This window comes from Styela clava, chromosome 13 (assembly GCF_964204865.1).
Source record: "Styela clava chromosome 13, kaStyClav1.hap1.2, whole genome shotgun sequence".
NCBI lineage: Eukaryota > Metazoa > Chordata > Ascidiacea > Stolidobranchia > Styelidae > Styela > Styela clava.
This window is the reverse complement of record NC_135262.1, coordinates 18,763,868-18,789,514: the sequence shown is the minus strand read 5'-3', so window position 1 is coordinate 18,789,514 and position 25,647 is coordinate 18,763,868. Positions and strand designations below refer to the sequence as shown.

The 25,647-nt window shown below is 36.3% G+C and overlaps 2 protein-coding genes across 2 annotated transcripts; both read right to left on the bottom strand.

Annotated features, from left to right (window-relative positions):
- Positions 1-1,317: 1,317 nt before the first annotated feature.
- On the bottom strand, positions 1,318-12,491 carry LOC120332969 (uncharacterized). Its single transcript, XM_078119636.1, has 7 exons — positions 12,362-12,491; positions 11,427-11,568; positions 7,223-7,319; positions 6,228-6,518; positions 5,284-5,425; positions 2,192-2,325; positions 1,318-1,731 (listed from the first exon to the last, which is right to left on the bottom strand). The coding sequence occupies exons 4-7, from the start codon at positions 6,483-6,485 to the stop codon at positions 1,492-1,494; spliced, it is 774 nt and encodes a 257-aa protein (XP_077975762.1). The 5' UTR covers positions 6,486-6,518; positions 7,223-7,319; positions 11,427-11,568; positions 12,362-12,491; the 3' UTR covers positions 1,318-1,491.
- Positions 12,492-19,424: 6,933 nt separating this feature from the next.
- On the bottom strand, positions 19,425-25,530 carry LOC120332626 (solute carrier family 2, facilitated glucose transporter member 5-like). The gene is made up of 10 exons (XM_039399920.2): positions 25,409-25,530; positions 24,848-24,976; positions 22,579-22,846; positions 22,169-22,290; positions 21,465-21,635; positions 21,155-21,261; positions 20,900-21,071; positions 20,364-20,527; positions 19,977-20,118; positions 19,425-19,734 (listed from the first exon to the last, which is right to left on the bottom strand). The coding sequence occupies exons 1-10, from the start codon at positions 25,424-25,426 to the stop codon at positions 19,549-19,551; spliced, it is 1,479 nt and encodes a 492-aa protein (XP_039255854.2). The 5' UTR covers positions 25,427-25,530; the 3' UTR covers positions 19,425-19,548.
- Positions 25,531-25,647: the final 117 nt, after the last annotated feature.

The following is a 25,647-nucleotide window of genomic DNA, read 5'->3' as shown; positions in this document are numbered from 1 at the left end:
TTATGAGTCACAATTGTTTTGTTTATGTTTTTGTCACGCATGATTACTTACGTGCTTTTCTTACGATAACTTGTCATTCTGTTTTCTGTTCGCTTGTCGTTAACATTGCTTTGTTATGGATTAAACATCAACATAATTGAAAGTCTTTTTCTTGTTAGAAAGAAGTTAGTTCGCTTCAACAGCATATTTGATTCAGAAAATAATGACCGTTTGTGCAATGAACGTTTGTGAGAAAGAGGAGAAAGTAACCAATTTTACTGATGTCATTTTCTCTGAATTCATAATGTCAACAGGAACCTAGGCAGCAATGATAAGTTATGCAGGGGTTGAAAGAAAGCGATTGGGAGGTGATAAATCATGTATCAAGTTGTAGGCTAGGGCATTTCAGACTGTGCGATTTATCGAGATTAAGAGTAGAAAGTCTGCAAGACTGTATTACATCAGATAACATGCAGTATATATGAGTATTAGTCAGTATTCAGTGGTATTTTTATTTGTCGAAAACACTCATGTTGTTTCAAATATAATTTGGAAATACTTTGACATTCTTCTGCACTTGGAACTGCCCATCAAACTGATGTTGGAAGTGTCGGAATTCATTGAGTTTTTTTCTCAACTATGAAGATCTTCGGCGGTGACACTCTAACTGGGATCCAACAACTAGCCCTACCAATATTGATGTCAATGGTGCATTCAAAATTCGCCTTTTTGGTACATTATCATGGCATAATTGAATTATAAACACTAATCACAGTACAATAAGTGAAAGATGTGTTACTAGTTACTACTAGGGTTAGGCATTTTCGAATACCCGATGATTTCAGAATCTAATCGAATACTTTTTTCAAATAAACTCTCGAAAACTTGGAAGTCAATGAGAGATAAGTAATTGTATGCGACTTTTTTTATTGTAATTGGTCCTGTCAACAAATGAATCATTGAAAACATAGAATACATCACTCAGACAGATTACTGAGCGTTCACACACTATAAAAACACGTTTTTATCAATAAATCACTACAGAAAATAGTTTATATGTCAGAATTGCGTTGAAAAAATATGGTTTCAATAAAAAAATGGGGAAATTCACCTCGAACATTGTTGGAAAAAAAACAAGATGGCGGCGATTCAAAATTCTGCTCTGGGCCGATTTGAATAATTTACTATTCGATTCGAAATGCCCAGCCTTAGTTAGTATTACATATGGGGGCCTATTTGTGAAATCGCCTTTAGACGATTTTTTGAAATTGAAAAAAAAATCCTTTTTTGGTCACTAAAAAGATATTAAAAATGAGTTTGTATTAATTGCTTACATAAAATACAAACTGTAATATCAAAAGAACAACACAAACGGATTTTTGGGAAATCTCCATTTTCACAAAATCAAAGTCTGAAAAGAATACCGGTGATCTTCATTCATTTTTGCTTTGCCTTTCGCTATACTATCTCCAATGCCATAATTGTACTAATATTAGTTGTTCTATTTAGTTTTTACCTAAAAAATAGCAGCAATGCTGCTGAAACTGCTAAAAATACTGCTGTTATTGAGATATACATTTCAGTATACATTGAATGGAAATTGGGATCCGTTGTAGCCACATGTTCCGAAATGTTTCCCCTTTTATTCCTGTGTGGAAACGGCACAGCTGGTTCATCATGACCCAAGAATTTGCATAAAGGATGCCATCCGTCTTTCAAATTGAAGATGAGAAGTCTATCCTTGGGTGCATTCTGAAAATTTGTGCAACAAGATAAGTATGAAATTGAACTAAAAACATCCAGAAGAGCTTGCAAACTTTTCTGCTGCCCAGTTTCTGATAATGATGCCCCTTATAACTAACTTCAAAAATAATTCGGGAGATAACAAATTAAAGATGCTTTTATAGATGAAAATGAATAAACTAAAGGTCAAGTAAGTGTAAAATGTTTGTATTATTGCGCCAAATCACACAGGAAAGCTCATTGGCGGCGGGAAAGAGCAGTCACCCATTGCTGGCCCACCATGACTATAAATGTAATGTCTGTCTGCTTTCACTTAAATAAAAACGCACGGAGAAAAACAGATGTAATAACGCTTACAGCTTAGATCCTCTGCCCCCGACAGTGGGCTACTCTGGGTGACTGACCTCATTGCCTTCCCCTGTGTACAGGTCATGGAAACGAAGTAAACTACCAAATGGGCTGTTTATACCTGAAGAATATCTTGGTTGTGATTCCTGAAAGTCTCCAGTATTCGTTCGTCGTCAACCATCCAGTATTGTTTATTTGGCGAGAGAAAATCCAACCAAGTTGATTTTTTTGACGGATCAACGTGATATCTTAATACTTGAAATTTACGTCATGTCACCATTAGGTCTCGGCAATTTCTAATACCTAATAATTTCAGAGTCGAACCGAATAATTTTTCTAATCGAAACTCGAATATTTGAAAGATGTGTAATTTTTATTGTAATGGGTCCTTCAGACGCATAAATTACTGAAAACATATAATCTATCATTCAGTCCGTTCATTGAGGGTTCACATTATGTGAAACTGGCAAGTAAGGTTAATGTGATGTTCCCTACCCATGGGATTTCATGGACAAGCGCCAGTGTGATACTGATGAGAGGGGTGAGTTGATTGCACTATAAGCCAACCCGGGTCCAATTCGAATAACGCGACTTCCGTTTATCGTATTAGTGTTTATAAGAATATTGCACGCACATCCCAGCGCCCCCGTCCACGTTTTGATTGAAAACTTTTTTCGATTATTTTGTGCTTTATCGCAGTGGTTCCCAAACATTTTTTTCGCGACCCCAATTTTCATAAAATCAAAGCCTACAAATACTCGTGACCCCACAACTAGAAACGTTCAGCAACTTCAAAATTCAGTATATATATATCAGTTTCAATTGCCTCAATGAGAACAATTTTATTGTCTATATATCGACTGCAAGTGGACGTTGAACATTGGCCAAGAAAAATATACGAACAAACCGACATTGCGCCGGGAAAACGGGGAAACATCAGAAGATTTGAAAACACATGACATCGTATGAAAACCAAGGTGTTAAAATCTCTTAGATCAGAATAAAAACGGCTCTTTGGCGAAAACAAGACGGACTTGATAAAATGTGGTAGATTGTAAGGAAGCGATCGATACTTCGCAAGTAGTAAGGTTGCTTCTAATTATACATAAATTTAGAAATCTTATTTAGCATATTCCAGCAGTGTCCGTTCAATGTTAACATATTACAGATTGTTCCATTAATTAATAAGTTGAAAATGAAATAAAGCATGAAATTAAAATATGGAAAAACGTGTGCAAAATCATATCTTTTAGGTGCCTTTCATTATGTTAGAACTTGTTGCGGTTTTGTGTTTGACTGCTCGGAACGCTTCGAAATTATGTATGAAACGTCTAAATACGTAATATTGCAATACGAAAATGTTCACTTTTATATGGAGGGGATGTGGACAAAAGACGTAGCCTACTCGTAGAATTCGGACACGTGCGCGAATTAACAAAGCGCTTTCGCAACTGATCGAACCCAAAGTGTAATTTCTCAGCCAAGACACCGCCTGGCAATCAATACCAAACTTGTCAAACGCCTAGTTAAGAGCCAATCGCCAAATAAAGCAACTTTGTTTTGCATATTCGATAACCAAGCGACTATACTAGCACAAAATAACAAACCAACATAATTTTCCCTAGTCTGGCCAAAAATCCGATTCGCGTACTAGCGGGTCCACTGATGGGATGTACATCATGTAGCATGATAAAAAAAACTATGAAAAAGAAAATATTATTGGCGCTCGTACACTGTCACTAAATTACACTTATATACTAATACCGATACCTGCCGACCATCTGGAAAGGTTAATTACCACATAAAAGTGTTATTGAGCAATTTTGGCGCCGTTTGGACAATAAATGGTCGAATTATTGCTGAAAAATCCTAAGTTGCAAATTTTACGGTACCTGCCAACCAGAACAAATTTCACTTTCCAACTTATAAATCTTATTCACTTGCGTGCGCATGTTTGACAGAAATTAGGCGACCCCCGAAAATCTCCACTGTTTGAGAACCACTGCTTTATTGTAATCGAAGTCTGTACTGCTGCAAATTACAGCCGACATGGAAAAATTTGAATTAGCGCCGACTTGCAGTGCCGTCGAGGATGTTTTTGATTGAAAATATTTTACAATTATAGTATATTTCAACATAGTTTAGTAGATAGGACGGGCGGTCATGACATTAAATCTAACAGAAAATTGTATCGTAATTAATTGTTTCATTTTTTAGTTTCGATCATAACGAGAAAGTTTTGCATTTCTGGCAATTTATAGCTTAGAAAATTGCTCTTATATATTATGTAGGGTGACAGCCTAATAGTATGTAGGGTGCAAAAATATGCAGGTGCAATCGTCGTGGGGTAAAATGTAATGGAATCATTATGTAGTATTTATCGCGGATTTTATCGTTAGCCTCGCGTCGTTGATGATAATACCGTTCAGTTTGAGTTGGATCTATTAATTTATGAGCAAAAATAAAAGCATAACAGCCGATGTGAAATATTGAAATCTGCGCCAGCTCGACCGGCATACCAAAGTATTCCAGCACTATGTACCACCTACCTAAGAAATATTGCGCAGAGTTATAGCGACAGCGTTCTGCAATGACCGGTTATCGATTTGAACGCTGTGTGTCTCGTCGGCCTCCTCGGCAAACTTGTTAAAACATCCCCACTAAATTTGCTAAGGCTTCACCAGTTTATGAATTATGGAGGAATAAGTGGTACGGATTGTAAAAAAACTTATTATTCCGATGGCCTGCCGATGTCGCTAACGACACGCACAGGGTAAGGCACGTTACCACTGCAATTCGTATACCGTACCGTATCTCGACAATCTGTTTACAAAATCCGTAGTTCCGCAGCAAAACATTCATCTAATTTGGAAATATCCGTACTGGTATCGTCCATTAACATATCATTTTAATCGTTACGCCAGCGTACATTCTCAGATTATACAATTATAGTCTATCGGTATTATTGAGCAGATTCATTCGAATTCATTAACGACAAGCGCCGTTGTCGAGTTTCCCAACGAAAGCGATAAAAAAAAGTCAAGTGATCAGTGAAAGTCCTCTATGGTCTTCTATAGTATCAATAAGTACTACATGTCGTTTAGTATTTGAGCATATCTTTGAATCGAAGACTTTACAAAATTTATTTTGTATATATATATATATATTTGCTTGAAAAAATCCAGACATGTTTGTTTTATTTCAAATTCTAACCTTTTTCGAAAAATGTTATGTAACGCCTCGCTGTCGGCGAGAAAACCTTCAAAATAAATGAGACACCGTTTTCGTTATCACACTTGATCTGATTTTTCCAACTTTCCAGCCATTTCTCTTCGTTTCGATCCATGAATATAAGCTGAAAAGAGGCAGAAAAAAATAATATATTGCGTAATAATGTTTGATGAACTATATAAGGCGTAGTATCAATAAATTGCTCAGATTGGATTATTATATTTAGTACAGAGAGAATCTCAAATGACACGTTTTTATATTAAGCAAAAACACCAGTAAAAGCTTGGAGTCCAGGCAAAAGCATAAAGCTCTTCCTGATCAATTTATCGGACGCCACCTATAAGGCTCATGATTTGAAGCACGCCTTATGGTTTGTAAGGTTTCACTACAGTCTTGATGAATAAATTATATTCGATATTGAAGTTATTGGACATTTGAAATCATTTGGTCGAAATAATTTATAGTGCTTCTTTCACCATATCAGTAGGGTGGACTGGGAATTTTTGAATACCTAATGATTTATTTCGAATCTCGAATACTTGAAAGATATGTAATTATATGTGACTTTTTATTGTAATGTCCTCCACATACATAAATTACTGAAAACATAGAATCCATCACTTAGAAAGTTCGATGAGTGTTCCTGCACAAAAAAAAAAAACATGTTACATCGATAACTAACTAGACAAGAGAGCCATATGTCAGAATAGCATTTTACAAATATGGCTCCAATAGAATTGAGTGATTCATCTCTTCCTTTGGTGGAGAAAAACATGATGGCGACGATTTTTCACCATTCGATTCAAAATAACCACTCTACGTATTAGTAAAGCCAAAACATAATTTCAATCACAAATCGCGAAAATAGTTGAGTGATATTCAAGTATTGTCCTGATTGATATATAAAATAAAATTATGCAAATTACTTTCAAATCTGGAAATGCATCCAGGAACTCTCTCCAGTAAAGTGCCATGGGAAGATCGCTAGTCGCATCGTAATGTTGATACATTCTTTTCAAATCGTTCGCCAATGCATTTCCATTTCCTTCCAAAATCTTTTCCCAGTCCTTTCCCAGTACAAAACAGGAGTGATAATAGTCAGAAACTCTGTACCCAAGTTGGCGAAGAGCTTCGTCAAGTGTTTTTGTCCCGGTTTTAGAGAACCCACAGATAAGGATTTTCATTGTTAAGGTATAAATACAACTGTAAAAGGTATTCTAAAAATTAAATATATTGTAAATAATTAGAAACTGAGGCATTTTTTATACAAAGCCCAGGCCTCGCCATCGCTTGAAATTAGTTATCCCTCGCAGTTATGGAAAGGAATACCGATTACACTGAAAATTCAAAGCATTCCTAACCCGTTCAAAAACTGGATAATTGCCCATTTTTTTGTTTTTGAAAGTTGGCGGGGGTGGTTTTTCCAAATCCCACATTTTTTCATTGGTGCGGGGGTTTGCTACAAAAGCTCTAAACTCGGCTCGGCGATGTGGCGCGTTGTGCTAAGCGTTCGGATTACGCTCGCCACCGCACCTCTCATTACCCTGCGTGGGTTCTGGTCAACTAATCCCATACCCGACATGAACGGTGACCGGGCGTTGGGCCGTGGTTCGCCATATGATTAGGACGCCTTATCGGTTTCCTCTCCCCCGGGATAGCCGGGATAAATATACGTAAATTATATGCTCTCCTAAACTGAGGTTAACGAGACATTAATAAAGCTTAGGAATTTGTTTGTTCACTGTATGGAGATATATGAAGAATGTGAATGATACCAGGGCACGTCTTTTTAACACTGGCAAACATATGAATTATACTCTTCCACCCAACAATGATTCACTGAAGAAGCATGTTCTGAGGGCAAATTACCAGACAGGAATTCATCACTGTTGCCTAGAACCAAAGCCAATTATTCCCCCACCTATTGGCCATGGGTGAGTGATTTCTTGATGATGGCATTTTGCTGGTAAATTGATCGATCTATTTCCAGCCCCCAAATTTGTTCTTGAGTTGGCAAACTGCAAGTGTAAGAAAAATATCAAAATAATTTATTCACGTGTGCCAAAAACAATCTAAATTGCACAGTATTTTGTTTTCGTATCGAATGCAAAAAACAGTACACTTGTAGAGAAAAAGTCGATTTTCGAAAATGAGGATTTCGAAAGCAATTCAGAAGAAAGTGAATTAGATATTGAAGTTAATTTTTTAAATATCATTTATTTGTGTTTTCTAAGACATCTGTTAGTGTCGAAAGTCCTATTTCTATAAATAATATTGCCTTTGTTTCAAATACACAAACACATAAACTGAAAAAAGACTGTTTGTAATATTTCTGTTCACTATGTTATGTACATACTGTATTAATTTGAGTTTCTTGACTTTTCCATATAAATTAGCAACTTTTGTTAGTGGGAGCAAGCTTTAATTTGTTCAGTATGATCATTTTCATACAAAACTGAAGAATTTATATAGTTAGGGCTACCGGATGTGCGCTACGAAACTCATTTTTAGGCGTCTTGTCTCACGGCCCAATACGGTAACCTATACGCTGAAGATACCGGTACGTGCATCATTTCCCTAGGCAAGAGATGGAGAACCGCTGACCCACCGATCACAGAGTGACCCACCATATTTTGTTCGGTGACCCGCCAGGTTACGAATTAATGCATAAGAACAAACTATCATTTCGGTGATAAAAATTAATGATAAAACCGGATTTAAATTTAATTTCGCTATAAGTGAATTAGTATGACTATACCGTTCTATTGGCAATGCAATATGGCTATTTGACATTGCAATCCAATTGGTCACATCTAACGATTTGTGTTGTCACGACGATTTTCTTTTCGAAGGTGCATACACCAAAAGGAGTCGCAGCATGTTGACCACAGTATGCCACACGGGAAATTGATGCTACATTGATGTATGTTCTTTTCCGCTTACAATGAAGTTTTGAAAACTAAATTTTATAAACTAAGACGACTACAGAATTATGAAATAATAATAAAGCAGTGACTTCGATACGGCTGAAAGCCGATCGAAAAATTCGATTATCTCGGAGTGGATTTTATTTCCAAATTCGTATATCTCGCCATGCCCCTGTGGCATAGTTCTAATCCGGTCAGTGATCTTTCCATTTATTTTCAAATCTCTCTGAGTTTGGTTGAACGTTTGCATCTGTTTTTTTACAATTCTAATACCTAATAATTTCTAATACCTAATAATTTCAGAGTCGAACCGAATAATTTTTCTAATCGAATCTAAAAATATATGAAAGATGTGTAATTTTTATTGTAATGGGTCCTTCAGACGCATAAATTACTGAAAACATATAATCTATCATTCAGTCCGTTCATTGAGGGTTCACATTATGTGAAACTGGCAAGAAAGGTTGATGTGATGTTCCCTACCCATGGGATTTCATGGACAAGCGCCAGTGTGATACTGATGAGAGGGGTGAGTTGATTGCACTATAAGCCAACCCGGGTCCAATTCGAATAACGCGACTTCCGTTTATCGTATTAGTGTTTATAAGAATATTGCACGCACATCCCAGCGCCGCCGTCCACGTTTTGATTGAAAACTTTTTTCGATTATTTTGTGCTTTATCGCAGTGGTTCCCAAACATTTTTTTCGCGACCCCAATTTTCATAAAATCAAAGCCTACAAATACTCGTGACCCCACAACTAGAAACGTTCAGCAACTTCAAAATTCAGTATATATATATATCAGTTTCAATTGCCTCAATGAGAACAATTTTATTGTCTATATATCGACTGCAAGTGGACGTTGAACATTGGCCAAGAAAAATATACGAACAAACCGACATTGCGCCGGGAAAACGGGGAAACATCAGAAGTTTTGAAAAGACATGACACCGTATGAAAACCAAGGTGTTAAAATCTCTTAGATCAGAATAAAAACGGCTCTTTGGCGAAAACAAGACGGACTTGATAAAATGTGGTAGATTGTAAGGAAGCGATCGATACTTCGCAAGTAGTAAGGTTGCTTCTAATTATACATAAATTTAGAAATCTTATTTAGCATATTCCAGCAGTGTCCGTTCAATGTTAACATATTACAGATTGTTCCATTTATTAATAGGTCGAAAATTAAATAAAGCATGAAATTAAAATATGGAAAAACGTGTGCAAAATCATATCTTTTAGGTGCCTTTCATTATGTTAGAACTTGTTGCGGTTTTGTGTTTGACTGCTCGGAACGCTTCGAAATTATGTATGAAACGTCTAAATACGTAATATTGCAATACGAAAATGTTCACTTTTATATGGAGGCGATGTGGACAAAAGACGTAGCCTACTCGTAGAATTCGGACACGTGCGCGAATTAACAAAGCTCTTTCGCAACTGATCGAACCCAAAGTGTAATTTCTCAGCCAAGACACCGCCTGGCAATCAATACCAAACTTGTCAAACGCCTAGTTAAGAGCCAATCGCCAAATAAAGCAACTTTGTTTTGCATATTCGAAAACCAAGCGACTATACTAGCACAAAATAACAAACCAACATAATTTTCCCTAGCCTAGCCAAAAATCCGATTCGCGTACTAGCGGGTCCACTGATGGGATGTAGCATGATAAAAAAAGCTATGAAAAAGAAAATATTATTGGCGATTGTACACTGTCACTCAATTACACTTATATACTAATACCGATACCTGCCGACCATCTGGAAAGGTTAATTACCACATAAAAGTGTTATTGAGCAATTTTGGCGCCGTTTGGACAATAAATGGTCGAATTATTGCTGAAAAATCCTAAGTTGGAACTTTTACGGTACCTGCAAACCAGAACAAATTTCACTTTCCAACTTATAAATCTTATTCACTTGCGTGCGCATGTTTGACAGAAATTAGGCGACCCCCGTAAATCTCCACTGTTTGAGAACCACTGCTTTATTGTAGTCGAAGTCTGTACTGCTGCAAATTACAGCCGACATGGAAAAATTTGAATTAGCGCCGACTTGCAGTGCCGTCGAGGATGTTTTTGATTGAAAATATTATACAATTATGGTATATTTCAACATAGTTTAGTAGATAGGACGGGCGGTCATGACAATAAATCTAACAGAAAATTGTATCGTAATTAATTGTTTCATTCCTTAGTTTCGATCATAACGGGAAAGTTTTGCATTTCTGGCAATTTATAGCTTGGAAAATTGCTCTTATATATTATGTAGGGTGACAGCACAATAGTATGTAGGGTGCAATAATATGCAGGTGCAATCGTCGTGAGTTAAAATGTAATGGAATCATTATGTAGTATTTATCGCGGATTTTATCGTTAGCCTCGCGTCGTTGATGATAATACCGTTCAGTTTGAGTTGAATCTATTAGTTTATGAGCAAAAAGAAAAAGCATAACAGCCGATGTGAAATATTGAAATCTGCACCAGCTCGACCGGCATACCAAATTATTCCAGCACTATGTACCACCTACCTAAGCAATATTGCAGAGTTATAACGACAGCGTTCTGCAATGACCGGTTATCGGTTTGAACGCTGTGTGTCTCGTCGGCCTCCTCGGCAAACTCGTTAAAACATCCCCACTAAATTTGCTAAGGCTTCACCAGTTTATGAATTATGGAGGATTAAGTGGTACGGATTGTAAAATAACTTATTGTTCCGATGGCCTGCCGATGTCGCTAACGACACGCACAGGGTAAGGTACGTTACCACTGCAATTCGTATACCGTACCTTATCTCGACAATCTGTTTACAAAATCCGTAGTTCCGCAGCAAAACATTCATCTAATTTGGAAATATCCGTACTGGTATCGTCCATTAACATATCATTTTAATCATTACGCCAGCGTACATTCTCAGATTATACAATTATAGTCTATCGGTATTATTGAGCAGATTCATTCGAATTCATTAACGACAAGCGCCGTTGTTGAGTTTCCCAACGAAAGCGATAAAAAAGAGTCAAGTGATCAGTGAAAGACCTCTATGGTCTTCTATAGTTTCAAAAAAGTACTACATGTCGTTTAGTATTTGAGCATATCTTTGAATCGAAGACTTTTCAAAATTTATTTTGTATATATATATATATATATATTTGCTTGAAAAAATCCAGGCATGTTTGTTTTATTTCAAATTCTAACCTTTTTCGAAAAATGTTATGTAACGCCTCGCTGTCGGCGAGAAAACCTTCAAAATAAATGAGACACCGTTTTCGTTATCACACTTGATCTGATTTTTCCAACTTTCCAGCCATTTCTCTTCGTTTCGATCCATGAATATAAGCTGAAAAGAGGCAGAAAAAAATAATATATTGCGTAATAATGTTTGATGAACTATATAAGGCGTAGTATCAATAAATTGCTCAGATTGGATTATTATATTTAGTACAGAGAAAACCTCAAATGACACGTTTTTATATTAAGCAAAAACACCAAAGCTTGGAGTCCAGGCAAAAGCATAAAGCTCTTCCTGATCAATTTATCGGACGCCGCCTATAAGGCTCATGATTTGAAGCAAGCCTTATGGTTTGTAAGGTTTCACTAGTCTTGATGAATAAATTATATTCGATATTGAAGTTATTGGATATTTGAAATCATTTGGTAAAATATTGGTAATTTATAGTGCTTCTTTCACCATATTAGTAGGTTGGACTGGGAATTTTTGAATACCTACTGATTTATTTCTAATCTCGAATACTTGAAAGATATGTAATTATATGTGACTTTTTATTGTAATGTCCTCCACATATATACATAAATTACTGAAAACATAGAATCCATCACTTAGACAGCTCGATGAATGTTCCTGCACAACAAAAAACATGTTACATCGATAATTAACTAGAAAAAAGAGCCATAGGTCAGAATAGCATTTTACAAATATGGCTCCAGTAGAATTGAGTTATTCATCTCTTCCTTTGGTGGAGAAAAACATGATGGTGGCGATTTATACTATTCGATTCAAAATAGCGTATTAGTAAAGCCGAAACACAAATTCAATCACAATTCGCGAAAATAGTTGAGTGGTATTCTAGTATTGTCCTGATTGATATATAAAATGAAATTATGCAAATTACTTTCAAATCTGGAAATGCATCTAGGAACTCTCTCCAGTAAAGTGCCATGGGAAGATCGCTAGTCGCATCGTAATGTTGGTACATTCTTTTCAAATCGTTCGCCAATGCATTTCCATTTCCTTCCAAAATCTTTTCCCAGTACAAAACAGGAGTGATAATAGTCAGAAACTCTGTACCCAAGTTGGCGAAGAGCTTCGTCAAGTGTTTTTGTCCCGGTTTTAGCAAACCCACAGATAAGGATTTTCATTGTTAAGTTATAAATACAACTGTAAACGGTATTCTGAAAAATAAAATTTATTGTAAATAATTAAAAACTGAGGCAATTTTTATACAAAGCCCAGACCTCGCCATTGCTTGAAATTAGTGGTTATCCCTCGCAGTTATGGTAAGGAATACTGATTACACTGAAAATTCAAAGCATTCCTAACCCGTTCCCAAACTGGATAATTGCCCATTTTTTTGTTTTAAAAGTTGGCGGGGGTGGTTTTTCCAAATCCCACATTTTTTCATTAGTGCGGGGCTTTGTTACAAAAGCTCTAAACTCGACTCGTCGGTGTGGCGCATTGTGCTAAGCGTTCGGATTACGCTCGCCACCGCACCTCTCATTACCCTGCGTGGGTTCTGGTCAACTAATCCCAGACCCGACATGGACGGTAACCGGACGTTAGGCCGTTGTTTGCTATATAATTAGGACGCCTTATCGGTTTCCTCTGGGATAAATACGTAAATCATAGGCTATCCTAAACTTAGGATTACGAGACATTAATAAATAAAGCTTAGGAATTTGTTTGTTCACTGTATAAAGAGGTTATGAAGAATGTAAATGATACCAGGGCACGTCTTTCCAAAACTGACAAACATATGGATTATACTCTTCCGCCCAACAATGATTCACTGAAGAAGCATTTCTGGCGGCAAATTTCCGGGCAGGAATTCATCACTGTTGCCTAGAACCAAAGCCAATTATTCCCCCACCTATTGGTCATGGCATGGGTGAGTGATTTCTTGATGATGGCATTTTGCTGGTAAATTGATCGATCTACTTCCAGCCCCCAAATTTGTTCTTGAGTTGGCAGACTGCAAGTGTAAGAAAAATATCAAAATAATTTATTCACGTGTGCCAAAAACAACCTAAATTGCACAGTATTTTGTTTTTGTATCAACTGCAAAAAACAGTACACTTGTAGAGAAAAAGTCGATTTTCGAGAATGAGGATTTCGAAAGCAATTCAGAAGAAAGTGAATTAGATATTGAAGTTAATTTAAATATTTTTTATTTGTGTTTTCTAAGACATCTGTTAGTGTCGGAAGTCCTGTTTCTATAAATAATATTGCCTTTGTTTCAAATACACAAACACATAAATTAAAAAAAGACTGATTGTAATATTTCTGTTCACTATGTTATGTACATACTGTATTAATTTGAGTTTCTTGACTTTTCCATGCAAAATGAGCAACTTTTGTTAGTGGGAGCAAGCTTTAATTCGTTAAGTATGATCATTTTCATACAAAACTGAAGAATTTATATAGTTAGGGCTACCAGATATGCGCTACGAAACTCATTTTGAGGCGTCTTGTCTCACGGCCCAATATACGGTAACCTATACGCTGAAGATACCGGTACGTGCATCATTTCCCTAGGCCAGAGATGGAGAACCGCTGACCCACCGGTCACAGAGTGACCCACCATATTTTTTTCGGTGACCCGCCAGGTTACGAATTAATGCATAAGAACAAACTATCATTTCGGTGATAAAAATTAATGATAAAACCGGATTTAAATTTAATTTCGCCATAAGTGAATTAGTATGACTATACCGATCTATTGGCAATGCAATAAGGCCTTTTGACATTGCAATCCAATTGGTCACATCTAACGATTTGTGTTGTCACGGCGATTTTCTTTTCGAAGGTGCATACACCAAAAGGAGTCGCAGCATGTTGACCACAGTATGCCACACGGGAAATTGATGCTACATTGATGTATGTTCTTTTCCGCTTACAATGAAGTTTTGAAAACTAAATTTTATAAACTAAGACGACTACAGAAATCTGAAATAACAATAAAGCAGTGACTTCGATACGGTTGGAAGCCGATCGGAAAATTCGATTATCTCGGAGTGGATTTTTCTTCAAATTCGTATATCTCGCCATGCCCCTGTGGCATAGTTCTAATTTGGTCAGTGATCTCTCCATTTATCTTCAAATCTCTCTGAGTTTGGTTGAACGTTTGCATCTGTTTTTTTACAAAACTTTTATAAAAAAAAATAACCTCCCATCTATGAAACAACGCAGTTTGATACTTACCAACGTTTCTATAATCCAATATACTTCTTGAAAACAATGACAGATGAAGTTCTAATATTTATTCAATCACTTCTCCAAATATATTTTTCTTTTTTAATGATCATTCGAAAGGCCAATAAGTTTTCGGATGCTGCCATAATTGGGAAATGCAGCAAATGGTATCACCCCACATTATAATTATATTGCTTTAACTCTAGGAGATTTTCTTGCTAAGACGTACTAAGTATAGACACTTATACCACGGTAAGAATAAACTTTCCTTCAAATTTCTGAAACCATTACTAAAAGGACTAGTCCATCTAAGCCAGGGTCGTCCATTTGACTATGTTGTAGGGTAACTTTTTTGGCCTCACATTTTTGATATTTGTATAGTTAGATCTCTTGGGGCTTTGTCAAACAAAGTTACATACAAAATATTGGTTGTAAGTTGCGAAATATGATCATGATGTTGTTGGAATAACTTGGCACTTTACCACCCGTACATCATTCATTGTCGAAAATATTAATGAAATCATAAAATTCAAAACCCGTTTTCGTGAATATTTTGTTGTAGCTGAATTCGAGCGACAGCATGACAACAGGCAAAAGAAGCAAGGTCGCCTCTTTCAGTTCATGACAGAATTTCTTAAAAGGGGACCCCGGCCTCCTTGGAGGCCACTGATCGGCTATCTGTGAGCACGAACAAACAGATGGAAATGCGAATATATAATAACAATGTATTTTTATAGAAGAGAAGAAGCAAAAGTGTTGAGAGTCTTTGGTAGCTTGAAAAGCATTAGCATGGAACATAAGAATAAACTACATTCTTTCCCAGGGATATACTATAAAATGTAGCAATTTTCTCATTCTTGTTTTCGTGATAGCCTTAATCAGGCGTAACGTTCCGTAATAGGCAATCAAATAATATTATTGTAGAAAATATATTTGGAAATATTTCGTCACGCCAACCGCCGTCCGAAACGTTTTGTCTCTGGCTGAGCTTCGATACCAATTGGCACTCATGTAAACTGGTGAGAATGTAAGAGGCACACGACGGAGCAAATACTCTAAGTATCCACCCCCCAACTGTCATTTGAGTATAGGTACTGCTGTTTTTATTGCAGATGATACTGATCTTTTTGTATTAAAGATTTACTGGCCGATTTAAGGATGTCAAGTGATGGATGTACATAAACCAGTTTAAAACCAACACGCAATGTTGCAAAACTTACTTCCAACACGCGGTTTGAATGAATGAAAAAGCTAAAACTAGTATTCTTTAGAACAGCATAGAAATTCTATGGAATGAAATCATGCACAAAAGCTCGTTAAAATCATAAAGCTCAATAAACAAGTGGAATTTGATGCATGTGCGCAAAAATGTGCGCGTTACTACGTACAACCAAAGCACGCAGGAAATGGTGTGTGATGTACTAGTGATCAAAATGTTTGACTCAAATATGTTGGCATAACATGAAGGTGCACATCTCGGTTTCACATACGCATATCTTCTATCTCCACAAGGATATATTAATTTGGCCAAAGTCAATGCTGCACCTGAAAGGTTCCGGTTCTTCCAAAAGAAAACACGTTACACATTGTTAGATACCAGTGGACGGTCTTAGATGGCCTTGTTCAAAAGTGAAATCAACTACTATTTATTCTACTAAAATTGAATTCCTCACATTTTAAGAAGATTCAATGTTACTATGTATTCAAAACTAACCCATGTAGTTATGAAATAATTGTTTTTAACAAAAAGGTGCTCCCGAAGTATTCGTACCAAGATGGCGCATTGGGGTTCTCTCTCATCCCATCTACACACTTTACCCTTGCATGGCATGCGCATTGTTCGAGTTTTTTTTGTCCATTATTTTTTGTTACATTGCAATATTCCTCTCTAATATAAGACCTCAATCGGGCAAACCCAAAATATTGTTTTAAATTTATATTTTACATGATTCTAACAAAAATGGATTTTAGCAAAATATTAACTAATTTGCTGATATTTCCTATGTAGGCTACTACGGGCCTCAAATTAACTCAAGCATGATTTGTGTTGCATGAAATTCAAATAAGCACTCTCATTTATAATTTCGACATTCTGCAGTGTTTGATATAGTCGTGGTCCGTTATTTCCATATATTCATCAATCACATTATTTCATGTTTGTTTCTTTCTTAAGATAACATGTATGGCCTGCTTCAAGAGAATGCTATACTTTGTCTCAAGAAGTCCGTAGACTATGATAAGCATGAAATGTGTATTTTTATGATGAATGTGAATGAGCAATCAATTTCAAATTTAATCCTGATTCGCTGAACAAAATGAAACTTTCCAGAAGTCGAAATATAAAAATAATTTATATATATCACTTCATGCGGGAAGCTATTTTTTAAACATTTGCATTTTTTTGTAGATTTTACAATCTGACGAATATTACGTCGAATAACAATATATTTCAACTACAAAGCTACAAATAGAAACAACTGTACAAAATAAGAATGTTATATTTGGGTTAAAAACATTTAAAGAGTCGAAGTAAAGTTTTCCGACGTTTTTTGGGCATATCACATAAATTATTTTAATTAAGATATAACCGCTTTATTTTCACACACTCGACAACGCGACGTCGGGCAGTGCGGACGTCTTCGTGAGCATAAACCTGGATACCAACTATCTTCTGTTACGTGGATTGAACTGGATACAACACTACATTAATACGGTGAGATCGTTTCTTTATATCCGATCTGTATATTTTGCTGTATGATAAGTGCAATTGACTGAAATTCAGTACAAATTTTCTTTTGAGTGTGACCGTTTATCACGGATAAAGCTGTTTTGTGTTAAAAGATGAACGGCGATGAATCGCCAACCTCTTCTGGAGTGAAGAGGAAGGGGGGCGATAGTGATTCTAATGCCCCAAGTAAAGTGAAAATCGACACAATAAGTCAAGAAAATGACGTTATATCCACATTCGTTGTTGTATGGGATACTCAGCGTAAGATGAAAACGTACAATTCTATAGTTATACATAGAAATTTAGCGGTGTCTCCAAAATGTCGTGTCCCACTTGTCCTACGTGTCCCACTTGTCCCACTCGTACCACTTGTCCCACTTGCACCACGTGTGCCACTGTACCACGTGTCCCACTTGTACTACGTTTCCCACTTGACCCGTTGGGACAAGTGGGACACAATTCTTTCCCGTACTCAGGAAAAACGTTCCTACGTTTGCTCATTTTTAAATTTATGCTAAAATAACCACCACCACGACAAAACCCAAGGATCGCCACACTTACAATGCTTCATGCCTATCTGTGCCTTGCTTCTTTGTGTTCCAAATAAGATTGTGTTGCTTTTATGATGCCACAATAAAGCTTTGGCGATAAGACAAGCCACACAAAGCTTCATTTATAGAGTCGAAATAAGACAAAATAAGGACGCGCAAGCCAAAAATAAGGACGCAGGCTAAAATAAGCCAAAAATAAGGACAAACCTTAGAAATAAGGACGGTATAGAATCCCTGTGTATAGGGGAAGGTGGGCCACGGTCGAACATGGGGCACAGTGGAGAATCAGCTCTCACACTCGTACTATATACGGAATCCGGTCTGAGGTTCGATGTTTGAATCCGGCCTTCGGTGAGTTACAACGTTCTCGCAAACGGACAATGGCCGTGTAGGGCGACGCAAGCTATGAGGTGAAATTGGTTTTCGGGGGTTGAAACTAAAATTTCATCATTCCATTTTTTTTCTTTTATCTACCTTAGTCTTTCCAACATGACAAACCACCGTCCGATGTTTTTCAGCTTCAGTCTACTGTAAAATATCCATAACGTTGGCAAGTGGATGTGCCTTCCTAATCTCGCTGTGGGACAGTCAGAATATATTTTTGTTTTTTACGGGGAACAATGGACCGGAATTTAGTGGGACATGCTCCACCGGGCACAACTCGGTAGTGTTTGATCCATTAAGTGCTTGGAGGGCTAGAGATGTATTAGGTTTTGTGTAATATCATAATATCTTTCGGCCCATGGACCAATATGGAATATATTCAAAAATAAAAAATAATCTAAAATTCAGAGTCATTTAATTTGTTTACAGAATTTTTTGGAAAAAAATCTGAATTATTTTGATTGGACATTAATTTCAAAAATAAAAAATCTCCAATTTTGAATTCTCTTCTTTTTTCAAATGCTAATGCTTAATTTTAAGGGTATACTTCGTTGAATTTAACGGAAGGCCCCATTGTGCCCCAGGGCCTGTCCGAATTTGCCCCACAAGTTGGGTACAGTGGGGACACTTGACAAACGTTTTTCAAAGCATTTTGATGGTAAGATGTGTGTCGCAAGGGAATTTCTTAGTTCTTGAAAACTCAATCTACCCCTCTCTGCATTAGTCCCGCAAAGTGAAATAAATGTGCAGAATAAACGGCTCAAAATATTCATAAGAAAACAAAGTGTCTCAACCTTTCCCTATATCGTATTTTGTGCGCGCGCAGTACTGTATTATTCCTGTTTCAAAACCCACAACATGCCCTGCATGAAACTGGTTGAAGGCAATTTTTTGAGGTATGTCATCAAATTTTCTCAACATCAGACGATGTGTTGGCCACCCCTATTCTTTACTATAGGCTGCTACCGAGATAAAAGGAATCGGTGGTGAAACTGCAGTGTGCCCCTTATTCTTTCATCCCGATCTTATTACATTCAATAAAATATAAAAAAGAATGGACACAAATTGTGATTCAATGTTTAATACTGATTATTGGTGCAAAGTGTCGGGCTCGTAAAATAAAAGCCTTTAGTGTTTGATAATTACTAAAACAGAAAAATCATCTATAAATTAAAATTACGATAATCCAGTTTTTTGAGAACATGATTTGCATATCGCCTTTATTATTTATAGTGCGGTCTGCACAGATGTAAATTTTTCTTCGTAAAAATCTGTTGGTTTACGGCCTTTGTAATATTCTTGAATCTCATCCGATGTTTTCCCTCCGATAGTTGGCACAAAGAATATAATATAAATCAGTATAATGATGGTGAATCCCATCCACACTAAGAATGCGTACGGTCCGATCCATATCTGTAATAGTAATTGACAGTAACATAAAAAATAGTTCAAAGGAAAGGGGGTATTTTGCTAAACAATATGGAATCTACATTTAAAAATTTCTACATTGCGTTTGCGAATAAAATCTGAATTTCCCTTGAAATAAATTGCAGTATCAAAATATAGAAAGGATGTGCTACGATTTGATATGCTTCTTCCCCATCTTGAAAATATCTTAGTTAGACAAATAAAGTGACGTATGCTGAGCGATTTACCTCAAAATATGGTGACATGAATCCAACAAACCAAGCGAAAAACCACAGAGATGCCGCTCCTACATTGGTACAAACAGGTCTCGTTTTGTCTATTGCTATAGCACCGCTCATCATGTAGCAAATTAAGTTAATAAACGTAAACCTGTAATGATTTATCGAAAAATTGAATACAAACAGTTTCATTGGAAGGTTTAACAAGTTTTGATTTCCAAATAGCTTATCATAATCTAGGATAAGAACAACTGTTGGTTTAGTAGCATTGAACTCTGTCACGAAAATTTCAACATAGTACGAAGCCCAGTAGATTGATGTTGCATGTGAATTACATGCAACATCGAGTGATATTTTTACAAAACTAGAAAATTATGTTTTTACGTATACATTTACCCGATATAAAAGATACAAACGGCGGCGATCGCAGCAATTGACATTCCAGGCACTGTGTCAGATGTCGCGAGACATGCAGTAAGGAACGCATCTCCAACAACAGCAATGAGGCTTCCGATGATAAGAAGATATTTGGGTTCGACTCCACAGTTCACAATATATATCTATGTGGTAAAAATATTTTATTTCAGATTATATTTCAGTTTACAGCTAAACATCCGGACATTTATGACATGTGAAATTATATTTTACAGGCTTTATATATTGCTACTACTAAGATCAGAACTAAGTGGCGCCACTCAAAAATATTGAATTAAAAAATGAAATATTTCTTAATGCATCAGTATTGATGCTTGCCGATGCGCCACAACGTGATTGCTATGTGGATTGCACTTGAAACTGAGGCAAAATTTTCAAAAAACTAAGCGGACGTGTGGGTTTTATGATAAAATTATTCAATTCTTTCTATAACATAAATCAGTAATTTATCCTCATAATGTTGTTAGCTGCCTATCAAAAGTATTCAGAAAACTCACCCCAATCACAGAAAATATGGGTCCTAATGCCAGCACTCCTAGAGTTGCAGGTGTCACGACAATATCATCCAGTCCAGCATTTAGAAATATTGAATTAGAATAAAACAGAATGTTGTTCAATCCACAGGCCATCACAAAAGAAAATAGTATAACAACTCCAATAAAATGCTTTCTAAACGACAAAATAAATACATAATTCGAACATTAGTTTTTTCGACAATATACATTTATATGTATATATGCATTTATCTTTACCTGTATTGGGAATTTTTCATCACTTCCACAAAGGTAGCAATAGCACTGGCTTCACCTTTCTTTGCTACATCTTTTACGAGGAGGTGCATCTCCGCTTTAATTTCGAACTAAAAAAAGTTCGAAAAAACATATTTTTCTGATCGTATTCACTGTTTCTCTATGACTCAACTTTTGTTACAAAATGCAGATAAGCAATTTGCATTTAATGAGACGTTTTTCGTTTGTCGCACTGAGATGTAAACCAGTTTATTTTACATTTAAAAAAAAAATTAAATATAATATATCACGAAAATAGAACGTATCATAATACCCCGTCCCCTTTCCGCAGCTTTCTTAGAATCTTCATCGCGTTTTCCTCGCCTTCTCTTGTTAAGATTTGCAAGGGTGTATCGGTGAGCCAGTAAGCAAACACTAAATACAATGCTGAATAGACCATTCCAAACAACATGACACCTATCCACAATTCATCGGTTCCTAAAACCTTCGATATAAAAATATAAAGTAACACTTAATACTCTTGGACTTGGATTTGTTTGGTGCCACATTTAGAAGATAACAATAAAAAAATGACAATAAACAAATAGATAGTCTCATAACATTAGATTCAAACCAGATTACGATAATTGGAGGTTGAAAGTATAGATGGCCTCACAATTGTCCTCTTACCTGTCTCTCTATTTTGAGTCAGGGTATATGTATATTATGGAATGTAAATTGTTAAAGCAGCATACAAAGTGGAATTCAATGCTATGATAATGATAGATACACATTTCAGTAGAAAGTTAGTGTATTCATATCAAGTATGATTCTTACAATTGGGGCAAGTATGATACATATTGAAAACGACGTTTTGGAGACAACCACAAGTATATATATATCTGCACGAGATTACAACAAACTTACGGAACCTCCATTACTAATGTGACAAATGTATAAAATACTGGAAATCTTAACATTTGATTAAATGTGTGACATATCGATGCTGACATGAGCAAGAAAGTTAAGTGATATTACCTCTGGCCAGGCGATTAATACAGCAATTGGTGAACCAAGTTGAAAACTTGTACCAAGAACTCCTCCATAAAATTGCTGTCGATGTGAGACACATAACTCGTTTGCCACAAGAGGAATCAAACCTGATAAAGTTAAGAACTATTTAGAACAGGGTATAAATAGGACTGAGCTCCAGGTTAAAGATCAGAAAACGACAAATTTGCTTAAAAGGCACACAAAAAAAAAATATATAAATAATTATGATATACTGTGTCATATGAGGTTTGGGGTTTATTTTCATCACTTCGAATGCATACTATTTTTAAGCTGATTAGTTGTTTGGATTCTCTAGAATCCTAATTCTTTTACAACTCTGATGAATAGGACTTTAGATGATAAGGTTAGACTTTATATGTTCAATAATTACGTACTCAAACCAAGTCCAGTCGAAATGCCACTGATAAAACGACCAACGATGAAAGCTTCGTACGACCCCCAAATCCCTGCTCCAATTGCAACAGTTGCATATCCAGTTATGTTACATATATGAGAGATAACCATGATTTGTTTACGCGTCAAATGGCTTAGTACAAATTTGAAGGTTAAGGATCCACAGAAAGCTCCGACTACAAGCATCGACATTGTCAAAGTTAATAGTAATGTCCACGTGTCCTCAGGAATATCTTCTTGGTGTCGGGTCTGTAAACATTAATACGAATTTTACATAAAGTACTACTAATCACAGAAAGGTGTCTAAATATAATTTTCAAATATGGCCACCAAGTGCGTTATTTCAATAGGGGGCGAACTCTGCTAACGTCGATATATCAGTGCAGTGAACCTCACCGTAAACTCAGTGACAGACAATCGTCAAAAGTTTTCAAGTATCTTGTAATCCTGATTTTCTACACATTTACTGTGCAGATTTTGGTTCTACAGTAACATTTTTGGGTTCGCTCCCACAGGGCTATGGATGAAAACAGGCAGAGCCTATATACAAAACTTTGGATACGATCCAATTTGGTTGAATTTTTTGGTACAAAGTACTTGAATAATTTATCAATTTTATAAGGCAAGCCTTTTTTTTAATCAAATTTATTGATCTGGAAACATTAATTGGAGGTTCATTTCATATGCATATTTGTCATTCGAGCCCTGCAAAAATACTCAAGTTAACATGGAACCCTCAGTTAGTTTAAAAAATTAAATGCCTTTTAATCAAATATTTGGGTGGCGTAGAGGGGGGCCAGGATCTATTCAGTTTTCCACACCCCGAATCCGGCAAAAACCAATATATCTTTCAGGTTATTGTTATTTTTTTTGGTTCAGCAAAGAACACACTCCGGAGCAACAAGATAGATGATTTTGATTAGTGATCTGGGTTTTAAGGACACATGATTAACCTCAAGGCTCAAAAAGTGAGATTCGTAAGTTTCATCGGGTTCCCTAAGCAACCTAAACGCCATCGTGACTTTTGTTTTGGGACTTGACTTTTGTTCCAAAACGAATTAAGTTTACTTCTTTCACAATCTAAACCATATCATATATCAGACAAAAAACCTTCCGTCGTCAACAAACCATATCTTATCATAGTTTTTCACTCATTTTCCGACGCGCTGAATGTTTTGAAACGATTTTGAAATAGTATCGTTCACGTTTTAGATGAAACCGTCTGAACTTCGGAATTGACGCGAATTAGCACAATGCGCGTGTTGCAGGTGAGAAAGGTGAAGGAATCATACGAACAGTGAGTTGGAGGACGATTTTCTTCTTAGCCTCGATGGACTGCATCAAGTTTTTTTCGATGTGATACTGTTTGAACTTTGAACTGACGAAAATTTTCTAAGTATGCGCGTCTGAAGCGAGGCGGGGAATGATTCCCACTTTTCTACGTATAAACGTTCTAAATTCATAACCCAATTGAGACGCCATCGATTGCGTAGTCTCTATCCTGCATGTGTCCCAAGTTTAATGCTATTTTATGTATATTTGAATAGAGAGAAATTTTAATCATCTTTTTGGAATAGGCCGCTGGTCATCCACTACTTCGCCAATCTGTCTATGAGTGGGCTATTATAGGCACCGGTATGTAAAATTGTGAGCAATTAATAATCAAGGACTGCTTGCTCCGCTTGCAAGACGGCTATAAAAAGGACAAACTTCAGTTTCTCGTCTTCGACTCCAGTACGCCATTTGAAAAAAACGACTTCGAATCGGAGCTATTTGAAAACAAGACTCCAGCGAGTATAAAAATACGACCCTTACTTCAATAACGACGAAATCGTCAAATACGACCCCTATCCCAGAGTCTTGGGTAGAATAAAGCTCAGTAAAAAAGTATTTAGTATCGACATCCTGGTTGTGTCGACGACGCCAAAAACACAAACTATCTAATACCAAAAAATTAAATATATAAAAACTAGTAAGCTACTTTACGTTTCGTTAGGGAACACCAGGGTTCGGTTGAACCCACTTTAGGAATCTTTGATATATAGTACATATACAAAGAACGAATTGTAATGTAAATAGACTATGATGCTTACTCTAAATAAAATACGTGAGCACATAAGGAGTTTATTCTAGTCTTCGTTACCATGTGGCGTAGGATGGCTGAAAACAATCATTTTTACTTTATTTGCATTATACACGTAACTTGATTCAGGTTGGGATGGAAAATACTTTACTACGAATATAACTTACGTGATAAGTCTCATTGTAAATTTTCCGAATAACTGGCACCAACGGGTTCAAGCACGCAAGTGAATATGTAGTAGAAAGCCCAATACTGAAGATAGAAAGGTTGATCACAAATGAAGCGTACCATGAGTTCTGTGAAAACGTAAATACTGCCATTATATTTACTGTAAACTACCTTGATACTGCATTGGAGATCCAAATCCCATCAGTTTATTAGAAGGTTGATAAATTGGTATCCGATTCCGAAACTTTAATACTCCGTTCCAAGGATGTTAAAAAAGGGGTTTGGTGGTTATCGTATCACTCCTGCGCCTAGCTGGTGAATAACCTTTAGTAATTTGAGTATTGAATCTGATATCTCTTGAAGCATATCCAATATGAAAATTACGCTTTCTAGTTATTCCAAACATTATTCATTATTCGCATTAAAAACTTCATTAATTCATTAAAAGAAGAAATTGTATTAAATTAGTGTGGTTTTAGTGAAACACAGATTTTTAGAAACTTAGGAAAACCTTCACCAATACCCCGTTAGCAAAATATGCAACAAAACCGAATACTCACTGATATTGCCGGTTCCATTGTAAGATGTAACGGTGAATGCGCTGAATCATGCCAAACGAAATAAACACTTGGGGCTAGCTTTGACTTTACAATGCTATAATGTCACGCAACTTATACGTGCGACTAGTATTTACCATACTAGAAAGAACAATTATTTTATTGAATCTTCGATGTCGATTCAAGAAACGGCACTATTGTGTGGCTTCATGCGTATTGTGTCAATACGGATTTAGCGATAT

Excerpts from the sequence above, each read along its gene's own strand:
- LOC120332969 (XM_078119636.1), bottom strand. The coding sequence starts at position 6,485 with ATGAAAATCCTTATCTGTGGGTTCTCTAAAACCGGGACAAAAACACTT. Across the intron at positions 5,426-6,227 it reads ATGCATTTCCAGATTTGAAA|CTTATATTCATGGATCGAAA; the intron begins GTAATTTGCATA and ends GCCTCTTTTCAG. Across the intron at positions 2,326-5,283 it reads CATAACATTTTTCGAAAAAG|TATTAAGATATCACGTTGAT; the intron begins GTTAGAATTTGA and ends GTAAATTTCAAG.
- LOC120332626 (XM_039399920.2), bottom strand. Across the intron at positions 22,847-24,847 it reads TTTACAATGAGACTTATCAC|ACCCGACACCAAGAAGATAT; the intron begins GTAAGTTATATT and ends TAATGTTTACAG. Across the intron at positions 22,291-22,578 it reads TTCGACTGGACTTGGTTTGA|GTTTGATTCCTCTTGTGGCA; the intron begins GTACGTAATTAT and ends TAACTTTATCAG.